The following is a 19,490-nucleotide window of genomic DNA, read 5'->3' on the forward strand; positions in this document are numbered from 1 at the left end:
TACGTCCTTTCAAGATATCATGTGCCAAACGAAGCCCTTTTGGCAAATGCCATCATTATCTCCAGGCAGGCATTGCTGTTTGAAGGGTGACATCTCAGCCAGAAGGCAGAGGCTGAGCTCCTCTTGTTGCACCAGCTCCCAAAAGAAGCCAAGAAAGGGAGCTGGAACAACAAACCACCCCAACGCCCAGGAAAGCGTTCTTCACGACAGAAGGCTAGAAAATGACCCAGCAACCTTGTGGCCCAGAACCCCTCTAGAAAAATCACTGTTCCATAAAAACGAGAAACACATGGGAAGTTCCAAGGAGAGGCAATGCCCATGGCCAGTGTACTTTAGAGACGGCCTGACCGCTCCGGGGAAGACACGCACCGACGGAACCCCTTGGGAAACAGCAGTGATAGTCCTCACCGTCGTAAGGGTTTCCTCTGGGGACAACCTGCCCTGGGCACCACATGAGGGAGCAGACCGGCTTCTCTTCCTCTGCCCCCACACCATTCACTCATGAAGGCAGCTCAGGTGTTCTCATGCCCTGCCTGCCTGCCTGCCTGCCTGGCTCATCCGTGAGCTGTGCCCACCTCCAGGGCAGGACTCCACCTTCTCCTCTCTGTGTACCGTGAATCTGCACACAGTGGGCTTTCAGAACCTTAGGAGACTTGAGCCATTCCCACTCGAGCCAGAACCCTCCCCAGGAAGGAAAACAGCTGTGGAGTCATTTTGGCCCCAGCACTGGTTCCCAAACCCTGGCGGCTCCTACAGCCTCTACGGTGTGAAGAGGGAGGTCCCTTCTGACAGAGCTTTCCGGCTGTCAGATCTAAGCTGTTGTTTCACTGTCAGCTGTGTCTCTTCCGTTGCAGCCAGGTGGGCCACGCTGCTCCAAAGGAGCTCACAAGCTGAGTTGCAAGGGAGGTATTGAGAGGACAGGGATGGCTACAACGTGCTGCAAACTGAGTGAGGGTCCCCACAATCCTCAGCAAAGGTCTGTGGCGTGCAAGTGGGGAGTAGAGGGCCCCCAAGTTCCAAAGGAAGGGAGGTACTCGGGAGCTAAAGCCCTTGGCTGCTGTGGTAGCAGCTGCAGATGGCAGCTCGTCCACAGTGCACTTCGAATGAGGTCATATGAGCGGGACTCGGGAAATGGCTCCGAAATCCAGAGAAAGGGGTCAGGGTATGTGGGAATCCGGCGGGGGTGGGGGGTGGATGAAGGAAGGTGTCCTTCCTCTCTCCAGTGCAATTTGGTTTGGTGAGTCTCAAAGCTACCAGATGGCACTTCCCAAGTCAGGCCCCCGCAGGAATCAGGGTGGGCTGCGTGCCTCGGCCCCTGCCACAGGGACAAGCCACACCAGTGGCCTCCCTGAGCTCAAATGGCCGGATCTGGGGGTTCTGTCTGGGTGCACACCTCCTTGCTGTGGCCAAGTTCCCCCCTTCTCTGAGCACCAGCTTCATCCTCTCGAATGAGGACATCGATTGCTACCTTGGCACGTTACTCTCTTCATCCTGTGAAGACTCATTAGGCTTATCATACAATTACTAGCTGGCCCGAAGAGATATCTCCTGAATCCAGATTAAGGGGGAGTCTCCCAGGCTCATCTGGCATGTCTTCCCTGAAGTCTGCCAAAACCCACACCCTTGCATTTCCAGGGACTCCCCTTAGCCAGCTGGGCAGAAAACCCAGCATGGTTCAAACAAGCTGACAGACAAGCGGGAGAGGACTCACGGGCAGACGGCCTCCCTCAGGTCTCGGGTGGAGCTCTGGGACCACAGCAGCAATGGGCCATCCCAGCCCCTGGGCTCAGCAGTGCCCTCATTCTCAGGCCGGCGGCTCTGCCCTGAGGGGAGCAGGAAGGTCACCAACTGCCGCAGGCGGACCTCAAGCCCCTCCCACTGCTGGAGCCTGACCTCCCCCGGCCCCACCCCTTCCCCTACCCCAGCAGGACGAGAGCTCGTCTTCCCCTGGCTTCCAACGTGAGGCCCGACCCTGGGCCCCGATTGGGCACTGCCCCAGTCCGGAGCCAATCACAGTGGCCAGGGAGGTGGAACGCACCGATTGGCCAGGGCCAGGTCATGTGACCATGCTCCCCAGGAAACTCAAATATTACCAAGATTCCCTAACAAACCAATGAACGAAATTATCCAGTAAAGGCAAACCGTACTTTTTAATGAGGCCAATGTGACAGAAAAAAAAAAAAAGCTTCACAATGAACTGCTCAAGGAAGCTACTAAATAAACTTTCAGAAAATTTAAGTAGTTTTTTTTTTTTTTAATAGGGTGACGGAGAGCTATACCTTTCCCATCTATGTGAATTTAGGTTTAAACTAGATTTCCTTTGGCTATTATATAAGACAAAAAAACCCACATCACCCCCTTTCACTTCCCCCACCCCCAAAAAGGGTTTTAGTCTATTGAATTTTTGTGTCCTCAGTTGTGTCTGATTCACGGCAACTCACGAACTCTACACAGCCAGGCTCTTCCGTCCATGGAATTCAGGGCAATTTTTTTCTGTCACAGTAAATGCCCACCCTGGGTGATCCAAAGGCAAGGGCTCAGAGGATCCTGAGAGACTAACTCCTTTCAGCTGAGCACAAAGCTGGCTCCTCACTGGGATGCCTGTGGCCTGGGGCTCCCAGAGGGGAGAGCAGCACTCGCCCCACCGTGTGGTCACTGCTGGAAGTGCAGGCTGCTCCTCACTCCCCCTTGACAGTGTCCCTGAGGGCAGAACAGTGTGAATCTACTCAAGGTGGAAACGCAAACTCCGATGCAACCAGACTTCCCACAAGGTCTCCAAAACCACTCAGGAACAGGGAATTGGAAACTGCAGGGCATGACATGAATGGAGATGGAGACTTGACACCTTACACCGAGTTCACTTCCAGTTATCCCTAGACAAAGTTTCCATGAAAACTTGTCACAAATCTAGAAGAACAATGAGCAGAAACCGGACACGTGCTTTGAGTCTTCACACACAAAACTAAAAGGCAGTCCACAAAACAACCCAGAGAATACAGTGGACTTTGCAAAATCAAAGATATCTACTGTGGGAAAGACCTCATGACAAAAGCAAAAGACAGGTCATACATCGCGAGATGAATGAGTGGAAACACAAAGCTTCTCAAGGATGTGTCTCCAAACAGACAAAGAACACCAACACAACAAGCCTGTGAAAACTAGGGAAAGGTCTGAAGGGACACCAGACTGAGGAAGACACACACAGAGTATCCCGGATGATGTCCAGCACAGAGGGCCTGAAGAAACAACAGTCTAGTTGCACTCCCTCGGGCCTGTGTGACCCTGGATGAGGCCTCTGTTTCCCGGTGGCTCTGAGAGATGGACAGGGAGGAAGGGGAAGAGAAATCACTTGCATTTCTAATACTCACAGCAAAGTCTTCCAATGAGAAGGGAATTATCACCCCCACTGACAATGCCATTCACTGAAGTGATACCCACGAGTCCATCTAACCCAGAAGGGAAGGAAGGACCTGTTCTCACAAAACGGCGAGAGATGGAAGAAGGAAGATCAAGCCCACACCAATCGCTGCAAAGAGAAGCTGTGCTCAGGGCTTGAAAGAATTCCTATTGGGAAAATGATGTCACAGCCCCACAAGGCAATCCACAGCTTCGATGGTATTCCTCCCAAAATGCCAATGCATTTTCGCACCGAACAAAGAATTGCAACAGGGGTTACGGAAACAGAAAAGAGCCTAAATTGTCAATACAATCCGACGAAAAAGCCCCGATACGGACATCCAAGGTTGTGTGAAAGGAAATTAGACGAGCAAACTAGGATCCTCAGGAGAGTATCGGAGAAGGCGATGGCGACCCACTCCAGTACTCTTGCCTGGAAAATGCCCTGGACAGAGGAGCCTGGTAGGCTGCAGGCCATGGGGTCGCGCAGAGTCAGACACGACTGAAGTGACTTAGCCGCAGCGGCAGCAGCAGGACAGTATGCTATTGGGAATACAACAACACACACAGATCCAGATCGATGGAATAAAGTTGAGGGTCCAGAAACAAACCCCGGCATCCATGGTCAACTCGTCTCTGACACAGAAGGGGAGAATATCCAAATGGGAACAAGAAAGCCTCTTCAATCAATGTCCATGGGAAAACCAGACAGCTACATCTGAAGAACGCTATTGGTTTTGATCTCACACCACCTCAATATCGGGGAAAACCCTCACCCTAAAGGCTGATGTCATGAGATAGCTAGAAAGAAGCGTAGGTCAAAGGCTCCTTAACATCAGAGTCTCCTTGCCATTTGCTGGGCGGAGGTAGAAATGGGTCTCTTCAAGTAAGGGAAAGAGGGAAACGAAGTACACCACTGGGTTTCCATCCAATGGAACCTCTTCACAACAGAGAAGCTAAGCATTCACAAATGCAAAAGATAGGAAACGGAACATGAGAGACTCCTTGCAAGTGGTGTATCTGAGAAGGGGTTCATATGGAAAGAGACGAAGAATGCACAGCACTCAGATTCCAAGAAACACCACCACCACCCTTGACCCTTCCCCCATGACCAACTCCGACCTAAAGCCTTTCTCTCCCTCTAACCTATCCCTAAAACATAACCCTCATCTAATCATATACATGTGCATTCCTAGCATCCATCCATCCACACACGAGAGAGAAAGAGGGAGACACAGTCTGAATCGAGAAAGGAAAAGAGAGGGACACAGCCAGAGAGAGACACGGAACCAAAGAGAGGAAAGGAGTCGATGGCCCAGACTTTTCATCACTCTGTCTCGAAGGTAGAAGCAATGACAGCGCCCATCCACCCCAGAAGGGGGAAAAGGACGGAAGGTTTGGAGAGGAAAAGACAAGAACCCAGGGATCCATTAGAAGCTCAGCCACCCGCAGAAGCCGAGCTGGGACACTTGAACAGAATCTCAATGCAAACAGAGGACCAGAAAGTTGGCTACTCTTTTCTATAAGAGAGGGAGACCTTCGAGTCTTCCTTTCGGTGCTCCAACTTGGATGCGGGGTCTCAAAACAGTCAGGAGGGGGAGTGCCTTTTCCTGGGTTCCACGGCGCATCCAGGCCTCGTTCTGCCCCATTCTGTGCTGTGTCAGCCCTGGATGGAGTCTTTCTTTCTGAAGTCTCAGCGCACAAGCTCCACGTGATATCGGCCCCAGGTGGAAAGGCATGGAGCTGCTCGTAGGCCGCCAGACCTAGGAAACAGATGGGAGAATGACCCCCTCTCTGCAGATGGAGAGACTGGGGAAACCCTGAGGGGCATATGCTTGTCCAGGGCCACACCACTTATGAGAAGAAGGAGCCTGGTCTGAGAGCAGCGGGGTCCTCGGAGCTCAGGCCCTGGCTGCACCCAGGCCTCCCCAGGGCTGTGGGCTGGGCTGTGTGGCTGTCACTGTGCCTGCACATGGCCTAAGGGGGGTGGTCGAGCAGTCAGAAACCCAGAGATTCCCTTGGGAAGTTTTGGGGAAGGGACCTCAGCACGAACCCCAGGAAATGATGTCACCTGCCGGCAACAGAACCCAACAGAACCCGCAACCCGGGTATCCAGGCCTCCAGAGCGGAGAGGAGCCCCCAGCCAGATCACTTGCTGCCAGGATGTTCTGCTGTTTGCCCCTGCCCAGAGCCCGGGGCCGCAGGAGAGCTCACAGGCAGTGTGCGTGGGCACCCTGTCGACGTTGGCTCAGGGCACCCCCGAGAGGCCTCTGGCCCTTTGCCCGGAGAAACAGAAAGGTAACACGGGGAGCCCCAGGCCGGGCCAGGCCACCTCTCCCATGCCACCCGGAAACACCGGGTCCTTTGCCTGTGTGTGTGGATGCGGGTTTCTCGGGGTGTGTCTCCCTCAAGGAAGCCCAGGCGGATGTGGGGTCAGAAGCCTGCGGACAAGTTGTGTCCACACCCCAGGGGAGAGCAGGCTGGGTGGGATGGGGAGAGTGCGGGCAGCGCCGGCCGCCCAGGCTGGCCTCACACCCTCAGGTGGGTCTCTTTCCTCCCGGGTGGGGATGTGAGCAGACACACGTCTCTGACCCTTCTGGGAAGAGAAGTTCGAGCAGGCAGAAGCAGCGGCTCCACTGGCCAGGCCCAGCTCGGAAAACTCCCAGCACGGCTGGCTGACGGTCACTGTCGTTGCAGAGCTTCCCACGTGATGAGGCCGAGGACGGGGACACCCCGTCCACCTCCTGGAGGGAGGGGTCGGAGCACCACCCCCCCGCCCGTGAGGCCCAGTGCAGGCTCCAGGTGAGCGTGCCCACGGAGGCATCAGCCCCACCGGGGGCGAAGCGGAGGCGGGGAAGGCCTGCTGCCGAGACACCGCCCAGGATACACCCGGAAGCCCAGTCTGAGGCTGCCACGGAGCTCAGCACACCCGGCTCCGACCCAGAGTCCCGAGAACCCCGGCCTCTGAGGCAGCAGGAGGACCTGGAGCCCAGCACGCCAGAGCACAGAGGTGAGGACGCTGGGGCTGGTGCACGGGAGTGTGTGGGGAGGGGGTGCTGAGCTACACAGGGACGAGTCCCCGAAAGATGCTGCTGGGCCTGCAGCAAGCGCTGGCCTCACACCCCCACCCCCATCTTGCACACTTCAGTCCCAAAAGACATCCGACGCTGGGTATTCTTTGGGAATCTCTTGGAAGCTTTCTGTCCCGGGATACGCACATGCCAAGGCTGGCCTGTGGGTAAACTTTGCTTCTCCCCCAGCTCTAGCACTGGCCTCCAACTGGAACCAGGCTCCACTTCCCAGACCTGTCCCTACAGAGGTGGTGGCTCCAGGTGCAGGACCCAGGAATCCACCGAGGGCAGATGGAGAACCGAGACTTGCCCTCGCAGAGACACCAGGCCAGCTGGGTACTGGCCAGCACACCGGGCAGATCGGATCTCCGTGCCTGCAGGACCCCCAGCTCCAGGCACTGATGTCCCACCCCCTCAGCGAGAACCTCCACCTCCACGTGCACCTGTACCTGCTCGGGCTTTGGCAGGAGAACCCGAGGCAGAGGAGGAGTCACCGCCTCGGCAGGGAGAGCCTGCCCTGGCTCCCGCGCAACACCCAGACGCCGACGATGACTCACCCGCCCCTGCAGGAAGAACGAGCCCCCGCTCTGGACAGAGACCCAGAGCCCTTGCCGGAAACACCACGTCCAGGGCAGCGGTCGGCTCTGCAGCCTCCATCCCTGTCTGCTCACCGTGGACGCCGGCAACTCGTTCTGCCCCCAGGGGACATGGAGTTCCTTTCCCCTGAACTGCTTTGCATTTGGTTTGTTTCCACCTTTCTGGTGATGTTTTATTGTTTGTATGGTTTCGTGTATTTCTGTTGGTTAAGTTGGGATTAGTAAACTTTTTCATCATTGTTGCAATTTGGGAACACTGTTGTGTCACTCTGGTGATACTGTGTTACCATCACCACTTTGTAGTTGCAGACCCCTTCCATCTTTATGCCCCACCCGCCAACAAAGCCTGGATTCAAGGCAAGCACGCCCTGTTCATCCCTCCCCCCGATCCTGAACACAATTTCATCTTTTCTTTCGGCATTCCTTCCTATATTCTTGGTGTCCCCAATCAACGCCTCTCACTGAAATGACTGAAGGAGTTTTTTTCGGACTCTCCACCTACTGTAAGACTCCATTGGAGAGTTCTCATTTTTATGTCCTTTGAAGTAGCCTTTGATAGCTGAAAGGACGGTGTACGTCCTTTCAAGATATCATGTGCCAAACGAAGCCCTTTTGGCAAATGCCATCATTATCTCCAGGCAGGCATTGCTGTTTGAAGGGTGACATCTCAGCCAGAAGGCAGAGGCTGAGCTCCTCTTGTTGCACCAGCTCCCAAAAGAAGCCAAGAAAGGGAGCTGGAACAACAAACCACCCCAACGCCCAGGAAAGCGTTCTTCACGACAGAAGGCTAGAAAATGACCCAGCAACCTTGTGGCCCAGAACCCCTCTAGAAAAATCACTGTTCCATAAAAACGAGAAACACATGGGAAGTTCCAAGGAGAGGCAATGCCCATGGCCAGTGTACTTTAGAGACGGCCTGACCGCTCCGGGGAAGACACGCACCGACGGAACCCCTTGGGAAACAGCAGTGATAGTCCTCACCGTCGTAAGGGTTTCCTCTGGGGACAACCTGCCCTGGGCACCACATGAGGGAGCAGACCGGCTTCTCTTCCTCTGCCCCCACACCATTCACTCATGAAGGCAGCTCAGGTGTTCTCATGCCCTGTCTGCCTGCCTGCCTGCCTGGCTCATCCGTGAGCTGTGCCCACCTCCAGGGCAGGACTCCACCTTCTCCTCTCTGTGTACCGTGAATCTGCACACAGTGGGCTTTCAGAACCTTAGGAGACTTGAGCCATTCCCACTCGAGCCAGAACCCTCCCCAGGAAGGAAAACAGCTGTGGAGTCATTTTGGCCCCAGCACTGGTTCCCAAACCCTGGCGGCTCCTACAGCCTCTACGGTGTGAAGAGGGAGGTCCCTTCTGACAGAGCTTTCCGGCTGTCAGATCTAAGCTGTTGTTTCACTGTCAGCTGTGTCTCTTCCGTTGCAGCCAGGTGGGCCACGCTGCTCCAAAGGAGCTCACAAGCTGAGTTGCAAGGGAGGTATTGAGAGGACAGGGATGGCTACAACGTGCTGCAAACTGAGTGAGGGTCCCCACAATCCTCAGCAAAGGTCTGTGGCGTGCAAGTGGGGAGTAGAGGGCCCCCAAGTTCCAAAGGAAGGGAGGTACTCGGGAGCTAAAGCCCTTGGCTGCTGTGGTAGCAGCTGCAGATGGCAGCTCGTCCACAGTGCACTTCGAATGAGGTCATATGAGCGGGACTCGGGAAATGGCTCCGAAATCCAGAGAAAGGGGTCAGGGTATGTGGGAATCCGGCGGGGGTGGGGGGTGGATGAAGGAAGGTGTCCTTCCTCTCTCCAGTGCAATTTGGTTTGGTGAGTCTCAAAGCTACCAGATGGCACTTCCCAAGTCAGGCCCCCGCAGGAATCAGGGTGGGCTGCGTGCCTCGGCCCCTGCCACAGGGACAAGCCACACCAGTGGCCTCCCTGAGCTCAAATGGCCGGATCTGGGGGTTCTGTCTGGGTGCACACCTCCTTGCTGTGGCCAAGTTCCCCCCTTCTCTGAGCACCAGCTTCATCCTCTCGAATGAGGACATCGATTGCTACCTTGGCACGTTACTCTCTTCATCCTGTGAAGACTCATTAGGCTTATCATACAATTACTAGCTGGCCCGAAGAGATATCTCCTGAATCCAGATTAAGGGGGAGTCTCCCAGGCTCATCTGGCATGTCTTCCCTGAAGTCTGCCAAAACCCACACCCTTGCATTTCCAGGGACTCCCCTTAGCCAGCTGGGCAGAAAACCCAGCATGGTTCAAACAAGCTGACAGACAAGCGGGAGAGGACTCACGGGCAGACGGCCTCCCTCAGGTCTCGGGTGGAGCTCTGGGACCACAGCAGCAACGGGCCATCCCAGCCCCTGGGCTCAGCAGTGCCCTCATTCTCAGGCCGGCGGCTCTGCCCTGAGGGGAGCAGGAAGGTCACCAACTGCCGCAGGCGGACCTCAAGCCCCTCCCACTGCTGGAGCCTGACCTCCCCCGGCCCCACCCCTTCCCCTACCCCAGCAGGACGAGAGCTCGTCTTCCCCTGGCTTCCAACGTGAGGCCCGACCCTGGGCCCCGATTGGGCACTGCCCCAGTCCGGAGCCAATCACAGTGGCCAGGGAGGTGGAACGCACCGATTGGCCAGGGCCAGGTCATGTGACCATGCTCCCCAGGAAACTCAAATATTACCAAGATTCCCTAACAAACCAATGAACGAAATTATCCAGTAAAGGCAAACCGTACTTTTTAATGAGGCCAATGTGACAGAAAAAAAAAAAAAGCTTCACAATGAACTGCTCAAGGAAGCTACTAAATAAACTTTCAGAAAATTTAAGTAGTTTTTTTTTTTTTTAATAGGGTGACGGAGAGCTATACCTTTCCCATCTATGTGAATTTAGGTTTAAACTAGATTTCCTTTGGCTATTATATAAGACAAAAAAACCCACATCACCCCCTTTCACTTCCCCCACCCCCAAAAAGGGTTTTAGTCTATTGAATTTTTGTGTCCTCAGTTGTGTCTGATTCACGGCAACTCACGAACTCTACACAGCCAGGCTCTTCCGTCCATGGAATTCAGGGCAATTTTTTTCTGTCACAGTAAATGCCCACCCTGGGTGATCCAAAGGCAAGGGCTCAGAGGATCCTGAGAGACTAACTCCTTTCAGCTGAGCACAAAGCTGGCTCCTCACTGGGATGCCTGTGGCCTGGGGCTCCCAGAGGGGAGAGCAGCACTCGCCCCACCGTGTGGTCACTGCTGGAAGTGCAGGCTGCTCCTCACTCCCCCTTGACAGTGTCCCTGAGGGCAGAACAGTGTGAATCTACTCAAGGTGGAAACGCAAACTCCGATGCAACCAGACTTCCCACAAGGTCTCCAAAACCACTCAGGAACAGGGAATTGGAAACTGCAGGGCATGACATGAATGGAGATGGAGACTTGACACCTTACACCGAGTTCACTTCCAGTTATCCCTAGACAAAGTTTCCATGAAAACTTGTCACAAATCTAGAAGAACAATGAGCAGAAACCGGACACGTGCTTTGAGTCTTCACACACAAAACTAAAAGGCAGTCCACAAAACAACCCAGAGAATACAGTGGACTTTGCAAAATCAAAGATATCTACTGTGGGAAAGACCTCATGACAAAAGCAAAAGACAGGTCATACATCGCGAGATGAATGAGTGGAAACACAAAGCTTCTCAAGGATGTGTCTCCAAACAGACAAAGAACACCAACACAACAAGCCTGTGAAAACTAGGGAAAGGTCTGAAGGGACACCAGACTGAGGAAGACACACACAGAGTATCCCGGATGATGTCCAGCACAGAGGGCCTGAAGAAACAACAGTCTAGTTGCACTCCCTCGGGCCTGTGTGACCCTGGATGAGGCCTCTGTTTCCCGGTGGCTCTGAGAGATGGACAGGGAGGAAGGGGAAGAGAAATCACTTGCATTTCTAATACTCACAGCAAAGTCTTCCAATGAGAAGGGAATTATCACCCCCACTGACAATGCCATTCACTGAAGTGATACCCACGAGTCCATCTAACCCAGAAGGGAAGGAAGGACCTGTTCTCACAAAACGGCGAGAGATGGAAGAAGGAAGATCAAGCCCACACCAATCGCTGCAAAGAGAAGCTGTGCTCAGGGCTTGAAAGAATTCCTATTGGGAAAATGATGTCACAGCCCCACAAGGCAATCCACAGCTTCGATGGTATTCCTCCCAAAATGCCAATGCATTTTCGCACCGAACAAAGAATTGCAACAGGGGTTACGGAAACAGAAAAGAGCCTAAATTGTCAATACAATCCGACGAAAAAGCCCCGATACGGACATCCAAGGTTGTGTGAAAGGAAATTAGACGAGCAAACTAGGATCCTCAGGAGAGTATCGGAGAAGGCGATGGCGACCCACTCCAGTACTCTTGCCTGGAAAATGCCCTGGACAGAGGAGCCTGGTAGGCTGCAGGCCATGGGGTCGCGCAGAGTCAGACACGACTGAAGTGACTTAGCCGCAGCGGCAGCAGCAGGACAGTATGCTATTGGGAATACAACAACACACACAGATCCAGATCGATGGAATAAAGTTGAGGGTCCAGAAACAAACCCCGGCATCCATGGTCAACTCGTCTCTGACACAGAAGGGGAGAATATCCAAATGGGAACAAGAAAGCCTCTTCAATCAATGTCCATGGGAAAACCAGACAGCTACATCTGAAGAACGCTATTGGTTTTGATCTCACACCACCTCAATATCGGGGAAAACCCTCACCCTAAAGGCTGATGTCATGAGATAGCTAGAAAGAAGCGTAGGTCAAAGGCTCCTTAACATCAGAGTCTCCTTGCCATTTGCTGGGCGGAGGTAGAAATGGGTCTCTTCAAGTAAGGGAAAGAGGGAAACGAAGTACACCACTGGGTTTCCATCCAATGGAACCTCTTCACAACAGAGAAGCTAAGCATTCACAAATGCAAAAGATAGGAAACGGAACATGAGAGACTCCTTGCAAGTGGTGTATCTGAGAAGGGGTTCATATGGAAAGAGACGAAGAATGCACAGCACTCAGATTCCAAGAAACACCACCACCACCCTTGACCCTTCCCCCATGACCAACTCCGACCTAAAGCCTTTCTCTCCCTCTAACCTATCCCTAAAACATAACCCTCATCTAATCATATACATGTGCATTCCTAGCATCCATCCATCCACACACGAGAGAGAAAGAGGGAGACACAGTCTGAATCGAGAAAGGAAAAGAGAGGGACACAGCCAGAGAGAGACACGGAACCAAAGAGAGGAAAGGAGTCGATGGCCCAGACTTTTCATCACTCTGTCTCGAAGGTAGAAGCAATGACAGCGCCCATCCACCCCAGAAGGGGGAAAAGGACGGAAGGTTTGGAGAGGAAAAGACAAGAACCCAGGGATCCATTAGAAGCTCAGCCACCCGCAGAAGCCGAGCTGGGACACTTGAACAGAATCTCAATGCAAACAGAGGACCAGAAAGTTGGCTACTCTTTTCTATAAGAGAGGGAGACCTTCGAGTCTTCCTTTCGGTGCTCCAACTTGGATGCGGGGTCTCAAAACAGTCAGGAGGGGGAGTGCCTTTTCCTGGGTTCCACGGCGCATCCAGGCCTCGTTCTGCCCCATTCTGTGCTGTGTCAGCCCTGGATGGAGTCTTTCTTTCTGAAGTCTCAGCGCACAAGCTCCACGTGATATCGGCCCCAGGTGGAAAGGCATGGAGCTGCTCGTAGGCCGCCAGACCTAGGAAACAGATGGGAGAATGACCCCCTCTCTGCAGATGGAGAGACTGGGGAAACCCTGAGGGGCATATGCTTGTCCAGGGCCACACCACTTATGAGAAGAAGGAGCCTGGTCTGAGAGCAGCGGGGTCCTCGGAGCTCAGGCCCTGGCTGCACCCAGGCCTCCCCAGGGCTGTGGGCTGGGCTGTGTGGCTGTCACTGTGCCTGCACATGGCCTAAGGGGGGTGGTCGAGCAGTCAGAAACCCAGAGATTCCCTTGGGAAGTTTTGGGGAAGGGACCTCAGCACGAACCCCAGGAAATGATGTCACCTGCCGGCAACAGAACCCAACAGAACCCGCAACCCGGGTATCCAGGCCTCCAGAGCGGAGAGGAGCCCCCAGCCAGATCACTTGCTGCCAGGATGTTCTGCTGTTTGCCCCTGCCCAGAGCCCGGGGCCGCAGGAGAGCTCACAGGCAGTGTGCGTGGGCACCCTGTCGACGTTGGCTCAGGGCACCCCCGAGAGGCCTCTGGCCCTTTGCCCGGAGAAACAGAAAGGTAACACGGGGAGCCCCAGGCCGGGCCAGGCCACCTCTCCCATGCCACCCGGAAACACCGGGTCCTTTGCCTGTGTGTGTGGATGCGGGTTTCTCGGGGTGTGTCTCCCTCAAGGAAGCCCAGGCGGATGTGGGGTCAGAAGCCTGCGGACAAGTTGTGTCCACACCCCAGGGGAGAGCAGGCTGGGTGGGATGGGGAGAGTGCGGGCAGCGCCGGCCGCCCAGGCTGACCTCACACCCTCAGGTGGGTCTCTTTCCTCCCGGGTGGGGATGTGAGCAGACACACGTCTCTGACCCTTCTGGGAAGAGAAGTTCGAGCAGGCAGAAGCAGCGGCTCCACTGGCCAGGCCCAGCTCGGAAAACTCCCAGCACGGCTGGCTGACGGTCACTGTCGTTGCAGAGCTTCCCACGTGATGAGGCCGAGGACGGGGACACCCCGTCCACCTCCTGGAGGGAGGGGTCGGAGCACCACCCCCCCGCCCGTGAGGCCCAGTGCAGGCTCCAGGTGAGCGTGCCCACGGAGGCATCAGCCCCACCGGGGGCGAAGCGGAGGCGGGGAAGGCCTGCTGCCGAGACACCGCCCAGGATACACCCGGCGGCCCAGTCTGAGGCTGCCACGGAGCTCAGCACACCCGGCTCCGACCCAGAGTCCCGAGAACCCCGGCCTCTGAGGCAGCAGGAGGACCTGGAGCCCAGCACGCCAGAGCACAGAGGTGAGGACGCTGGGGCTGGTGCACGGGAGTGTGTGGGGAGGGGGTGCTGAGCTACACAGGGACGAGTCCCCGAAAGATGCTGCTGGGCCTGCAGCAAGCGCTGGCCTCACACCCCCACCCCCATCTTGCACACTTCAGTCCCAAAAGACATCCGACGCTGGGTATTCTTTGGGAATCTCTTGGAAGCTTTCTGTCCCGGGATACGCACATGCCAAGGCTGGCCTGTGGGTAAACTTTGCTTCTCCCCCAGCTCTAGCACTGGCCTCCAACTGGAACCAGGCTCCACTTCCCAGACCTGTCCCTACAGAGGTGGTGGCTCCAGGTGCAGGACCCAGGAATCCACCGAGGGCAGATGGAGAACCGAGACTTGCCCTCGCAGAGACACCAGGCCAGCTGGGTACTGGCCAGCACACCGGGCAGATCGGATCTCCGTGCCTGCAGGACCCCCAGCTCCAGGCACTGATGTCCCACCCCCTCAGCGAGAACCTCCACCTCCACGTGCACCTGTACCTGCTCGGGCTTTGGCAGGAGAACCCGAGGCAGAGGAGGAGTCACCGCCTCGGCAGGGAGAGCCTGCCCTGGCTCCCGCGCAACACCCAGACGCCGACGATGACTCACCCGCCCCTGCAGGAAGAACGAGCCCCCGCTCTGGACAGAGACCCAGAGCCCTTGCCGGAAACACCACGTCCAGGGCAGCGGTCGGCTCTGCAGCCTCCATCCCTGTCTGCTCACCGTGGACGCCGGCAACTCGTTCTGCCCCCAGGGGACATGGAGTTCCTTTCCCCTGAACTGCTTTGCATTTGGTTTGTTTCCACCTTTCTGGTGATGTTTTATTGTTTGTATGGTTTCGTGTATTTCTGTTGGTTAAGTTGGGATTAGTAAACTTTTTCATCATTGTTGCAATTTGGGAACACTGTTGTGTCACTCTGGTGATACTGTGTTACCATCACCACTTTGTAGTTGCAGACCCCTTCCATCTTTATGCCCCACCCGCCAACAAAGCCTGGATTCAAGGCAAGCACGCCCTGTTCATCCCTCCCCCCGATCCTGAACACAATTTCATCTTTTCTTTCGGCATTCCTTCCTATATTCTTGGTGTCCCCAATCAACGCCTCTCACTGAAATGACTGAAGGAGTTTTTTTCGGACTCTCCACCTACTGTAAGACTCCATTGGAGAGTTCTCATTTTTATGTCCTTTGAAGTAGCCTTTGATAGCTGAAAGGACGGTGTACGTCCTTTCAAGATATCATGTGCCAAACGAAGCCCTTTTGGCAAATGCCATCATTATCTCCAGGCAGGCATTGCTGTTTGAAGGGTGACATCTCAGCCAGAAGGCAGAGGCTGAGCTCCTCTTGTTGCACCAGCTCCCAAAAGAAGCCAAGAAAGGGAGCTGGAACAACAAACCACCCCAACGCCCAGGAAAGCGTTCTTCACGACAGAAGGCTAGAAAATGACCCAGCAACCTTGTGGCCCAGAACCCCTCTAGAAAAATCACTGTTCCATAAAAACGAGAAACACATGGGAAGTTCCAAGGAGAGGCAATGCCCACGGCCAGTGTACTTTAGAGACGGCCTGACCGCTCCGGGGAAGACACGCACCGACGGAACCCCTTGGGAAACAGCAGTGATAGTCCTCACCGTCGTAAGGGTTTCCTCTGGGGACAACCTGCCCTGGGCACCACATGAGGGAGCAGACCGGCTTCTCTTCCTCTGCCCCCACACCATTCACTCATGAAGGCAGCTCAGGTGTTCTCATGCCCTGCCTGCCTGCCTGCCTGCCTGGCTCATCCGTGAGCTGTGCCCACCTCCAGGGCAGGACTCCACCTTCTCCTCTCTGTGTACCGTGAATCTGCACACAGTGGGCTTTCAGAACCTTAGGAGACTTGAGCCATTCCCACTCGAGCCAGAACCCTCCCCAGGAAGGAAAACAGCTGTGGAGTCATTTTGGCCCCAGCACTGGTTCCCAAACCCTGGCGGCTCCTACAGCCTCTACGGTGTGAAGAGGGAGGTCCCTTCTGACAGAGCTTTCCGGCTGTCAGATCTAAGCTGTTGTTTCACTGTCAGCTGTGTCTCTTCCGTTGCAGCCAGGTGGGCCACGCTGCTCCAAAGGAGCTCACAAGCTGAGTTGCAAGGGAGGTATTGAGAGGACAGGGATGGCTACAACGTGCTGCAAACTGAGTGAGGGTCCCCACAATCCTCAGCAAAGGTCTGTGGCGTGCAAGTGGGGAGTAGAGGGCCCCCAAGTTCCAAAGGAAGGGAGGTACTCAGGAGCTAAAGCCCTTGGCTGCTGTGGTAGCAGCTGCAGATGGCAGCTCGTCCACAGTGCACTTCGAATGAGGTCATATGAGCGGGACTCGGGAAATGGCTCCGAAATCCAGAGAAAGGGGTCAGGGTATGTGGGAATCCGGCGGGGGTGGGGGGTGGATGAAGGAAGGTGTCCTTCCTCTCTCCAGTGCAATTTGGTTTGGTGAGTCTCAAAGCTACCAGATGGCACTTCCCAAGTCAGGCCCCCGCAGGAATCAGGGTGGGCTGCGTGCCTCGGCCCCTGCCACAGGGACAAGCCACACCAGTGGCCTCCCTGAGCTCAAATGGCCGGATCTGGGGGTTCTGTCTGGGTGCACACCTCCTTGCTGTGGCCAAGTTCCCCCCTTCTCTGAGCACCAGCTTCATCCTCTCGAATGAGGACATCGATTGCTACCTTGGCACGTTACTCTCTTCATCCTGTGAAGACTCATTAGGCTTATCCTACAATTACTAGCTGGCCCGAAGAGATATCTCCTGAATCCAGATTAAGGGGGAGTCTCCCAGGCTCATCTGGCATGTCTTCCCTGAAGTCTGCCAAAACCCACACCCTTGCATTTCCAGGGACTCCCCTTAGCCAGCTGGGCAGAAAACCCAGCATGGTTCAAACAAGCTGACAGACAAGCGGGAGAGGACTCACGGGCAGACGGCCTCCCTCAGGTCTCGGGTGGAGCTCTGGGACCACAGCAGCAACGGGCCATCCCAGCCCCTGGGCTCAGCAGTGCCCTCATTCTCAGGCCGGCGGCTCTGCCCTGAGGGGAGCAGGAAGGTCACCAACTGCCGCAGGCGGACCTCAAGCCCCTCCCACTGCTGGAGCCTGACCTCCCCCGGCCCCACCCCTTCCCCTACCCCAGCAGGACGAGAGCTCGTCTTCCCCTGGCTTCCAACGTGAGGCCCGACCCTGGGCCCCGATTGGGCACTGCCCCAGTCCGGAGCCAATCACAGTGGCCAGGGAGGTGGAACGCACCGATTGGCCAGGGCCAGGTCATGTGACCATGCTCCCCAGGAAACTCAAATATTACCAAGATTCCCTAACAAACCAATGAACGAAATTATCCAGTAAAGGCAAACCGTACTTTTTAATGAGGCCAATGTGACAGAAAAAAAAAAAAAAGCTTCACAATGAACTGCTCAAGGAAGCTACTAAATAAACTTTCAGAAAATTTAAGTAGTTTTTTTTTTTTTTTTAATAGGGTGACGGAGAGCTATACCTTTCCCATCTATGTGAATTTAGGTTTAAACTAGATTTCCCTTGGCTATTATATAAGACAAAAAAACCCACATCACCCCCTTTCACTTCCCCCACCCCCAAAAAGGGTTTTAGTCTATTGAATTTTTGTGTCCTCAGTTGTGTCTGATTCACGGCAACTCACGAACTCTACACAGCCAGGCTCTTCCGTCCATGGAATTCAGGGCAATTTTTTTCTGTCACAGTAAATGCCCACCCTGGGTGATCCAAAGGCAAGGGCTCAGAGGATCCTGAGAGACTAACTCCTTTCAGCTGAGCACAAAGCTGGCTCCTCACTGGGATGCCTGTGGCCTGGGGCTCCCAGAGGGGAGAGCAGCACTCGCCCCACCGTGTGGTCACTGCTGGAAGTGCAGGCTGCTCCTCACTCCCCCTTGACAGTGTCCCTGAGGGCAGAACAGTGTGAATCTACTCAAGGTGGAAACGCAAACTCCGATGCAACCAGACTTCCCACAAGGTCTCCAAAACCACTCAGGAACAGGGAATTGGAAACTGCAGGGCATGACATGAATGGAGATGGAGACTTGACACCTTACACCGAGTTCACTTCCAGTTATCCCTAGACAAAGTTTCCATGAAAACTTGTCACAAATCTAGAAGAACAATGAGCAGAAACCGGACACGTGCTTTGAGTCTTCACACACAAAACTAAAAGGCAGTCCACAAAACAACCCAGAGAATACAGTGGACTTTGCAAAATCAAAGATATCTACTGTGGGAAAGACCTCATGACAAAAGCAAAGGACAGGTCATACATCGCGAGATGAATGAGTGGAAACACAAAGCTTCTCAAGGATGTGTCTCCAAACAGACAAAGAACACCAACACAACAAGCCTGTGAAAACTAGGGAAAGGTCTGAAGGGACACCAGACTGAGGAAGACACACACAGAGTATCCCGGATGATGTCCAGCACAGAGGGCCTGAAGAAACAACAGTCTAGTTGCACTCCCTCGGGCCTGTGTGACCCTGGATGAAGCCTCTGTTTCCCGGTGGCTCTGAGAGATGGACAGGGAGGAAGGGGAAGAGAAATCACTTGCATTTCTAATACTCACAGCAAAGTCTTCCAATGAGAAGGGAATTGTCACCCCCACTGACAATGCCATTCACTGAAGTGATACCCACGAGTCCATCTAACCCAGAAGGGAAGGAAGGACCTGTTCTCACAAAACGGCGAGAGATGGAAGAAGGAAGATCAAGCCCACACCAATCGCTGCAAAGAGAAGCTGTGCTCAGGGCTTGAAAGAATTCCTATTGGGAAAATGATGTCACAGCCCCACAAGGCAATCCACAGCTTCGATGGTATTCCTCCCAAAATGCCAATGCATTTTCGCACCGAACAAAGAATTGCAACAGGGGTTACGGAAACAGAAAAGAGCCTAAATTGTCAATACAATCCGACGAAAAAGCCCCGATACGGACATCCAAGGTTGTGTGAAAGGAAATTAGACGAGCAAACTAGGATCCTCAGGAGAGTATCGGAGAAGGCGATGGCGACCCACTCCAGTACTCTTGCCTGGAAAATGCCCTGGACAGAGGAGCCTGGTAGGCTGCAGGCCATGGGGTCGCGCAGAGTCAGACACGACTGAAGTGACTTAGCCGCAGCGGCAGCAGCAGGACAGTATGCTATTGGGAATACAACAACACACACAGATCCAGATCGATGGAATAAAGTTGAGGGTCCAGAAACAAACCCCGGCATCCATGGTCAACTCGTCTCTGACACAGAAGGGGAGAATATCCAAATGGGAACAAGAAAGCCTCTTCAATCAATGTCCATGGGAAAACCAGACAGCTACATCTGAAGAACGCTATTGGTTTTGATCTCACACCACCTCAATATCGGGGAAAACCCTCACCCTAAAGGCTGATGTCATGAGATAGCTAGAAAGAAGCGTAGGT

At 54.5% G+C, this 19,490-nt stretch overlaps 1 protein-coding gene and 1 long non-coding RNA gene across 2 annotated transcripts in view; one reads left to right on the forward strand and one right to left on the reverse strand.

The window, feature by feature from the left end:
- The window catches only part of LOC145517950 (uncharacterized), a 45,577-nt gene extending 28,425 nt beyond the window's left edge, over positions 1-17,152 (reverse strand). The window contains exons 1-5 of the long non-coding RNA XR_014062436.1: positions 16,984-17,152; positions 12,570-12,795; positions 9,348-9,459; positions 4,934-5,159; positions 1,712-1,823 (exon numbers count right to left, since the gene is read on the reverse strand). This is a non-coding gene — a long non-coding RNA (uncharacterized LOC145517950). The remainder of the gene's footprint in view (positions 1-1,711; positions 1,824-4,933; positions 5,160-9,347; positions 9,460-12,569; positions 12,796-16,983) is intronic.
- LOC145517917 (uncharacterized) lies at positions 13,145-14,945 on the forward strand. Its single transcript, XM_081521252.1, has 3 exons — positions 13,145-13,330; positions 13,730-14,042; positions 14,293-14,945. The coding sequence occupies exons 1-3, from the start codon at positions 13,196-13,198 to the stop codon at positions 14,919-14,921; spliced, it is 1,077 nt and encodes a 358-aa protein (XP_081377378.1). The 5' UTR covers positions 13,145-13,195; the 3' UTR covers positions 14,922-14,945.
- Positions 17,153-19,490: the final 2,338 nt, after the last annotated feature.

This window comes from Giraffa tippelskirchi, chromosome 8 (genome assembly GCF_054371585.1).
Source record: "Giraffa tippelskirchi isolate mGirTip1 chromosome 8, T2T-mGirTip1v1.2.pri, whole genome shotgun sequence".
In the NCBI taxonomy this organism is placed as follows: Eukaryota; Metazoa; Chordata; class Mammalia; order Artiodactyla; family Giraffidae; genus Giraffa; species Giraffa tippelskirchi.

Coding starts and splice junctions, on each gene's coding strand:
- LOC145517917 (XM_081521252.1), top strand. CDS start 13,196: ATGTTCTGCTGTTTGCCCCTGCCCAGAGCCCGGGGCCGCAGGAGAGCT. Junction 13,331..13,729: donor TTGCCCGGAGAAACAGAAAG/GTAACACGGGGA, acceptor CTGTCGTTGCAG/AGCTTCCCACGTGATGAGGC. Junction 14,043..14,292: donor CAGCACGCCAGAGCACAGAG/GTGAGGACGCTG, acceptor CTTCTCCCCCAG/CTCTAGCACTGGCCTCCAAC.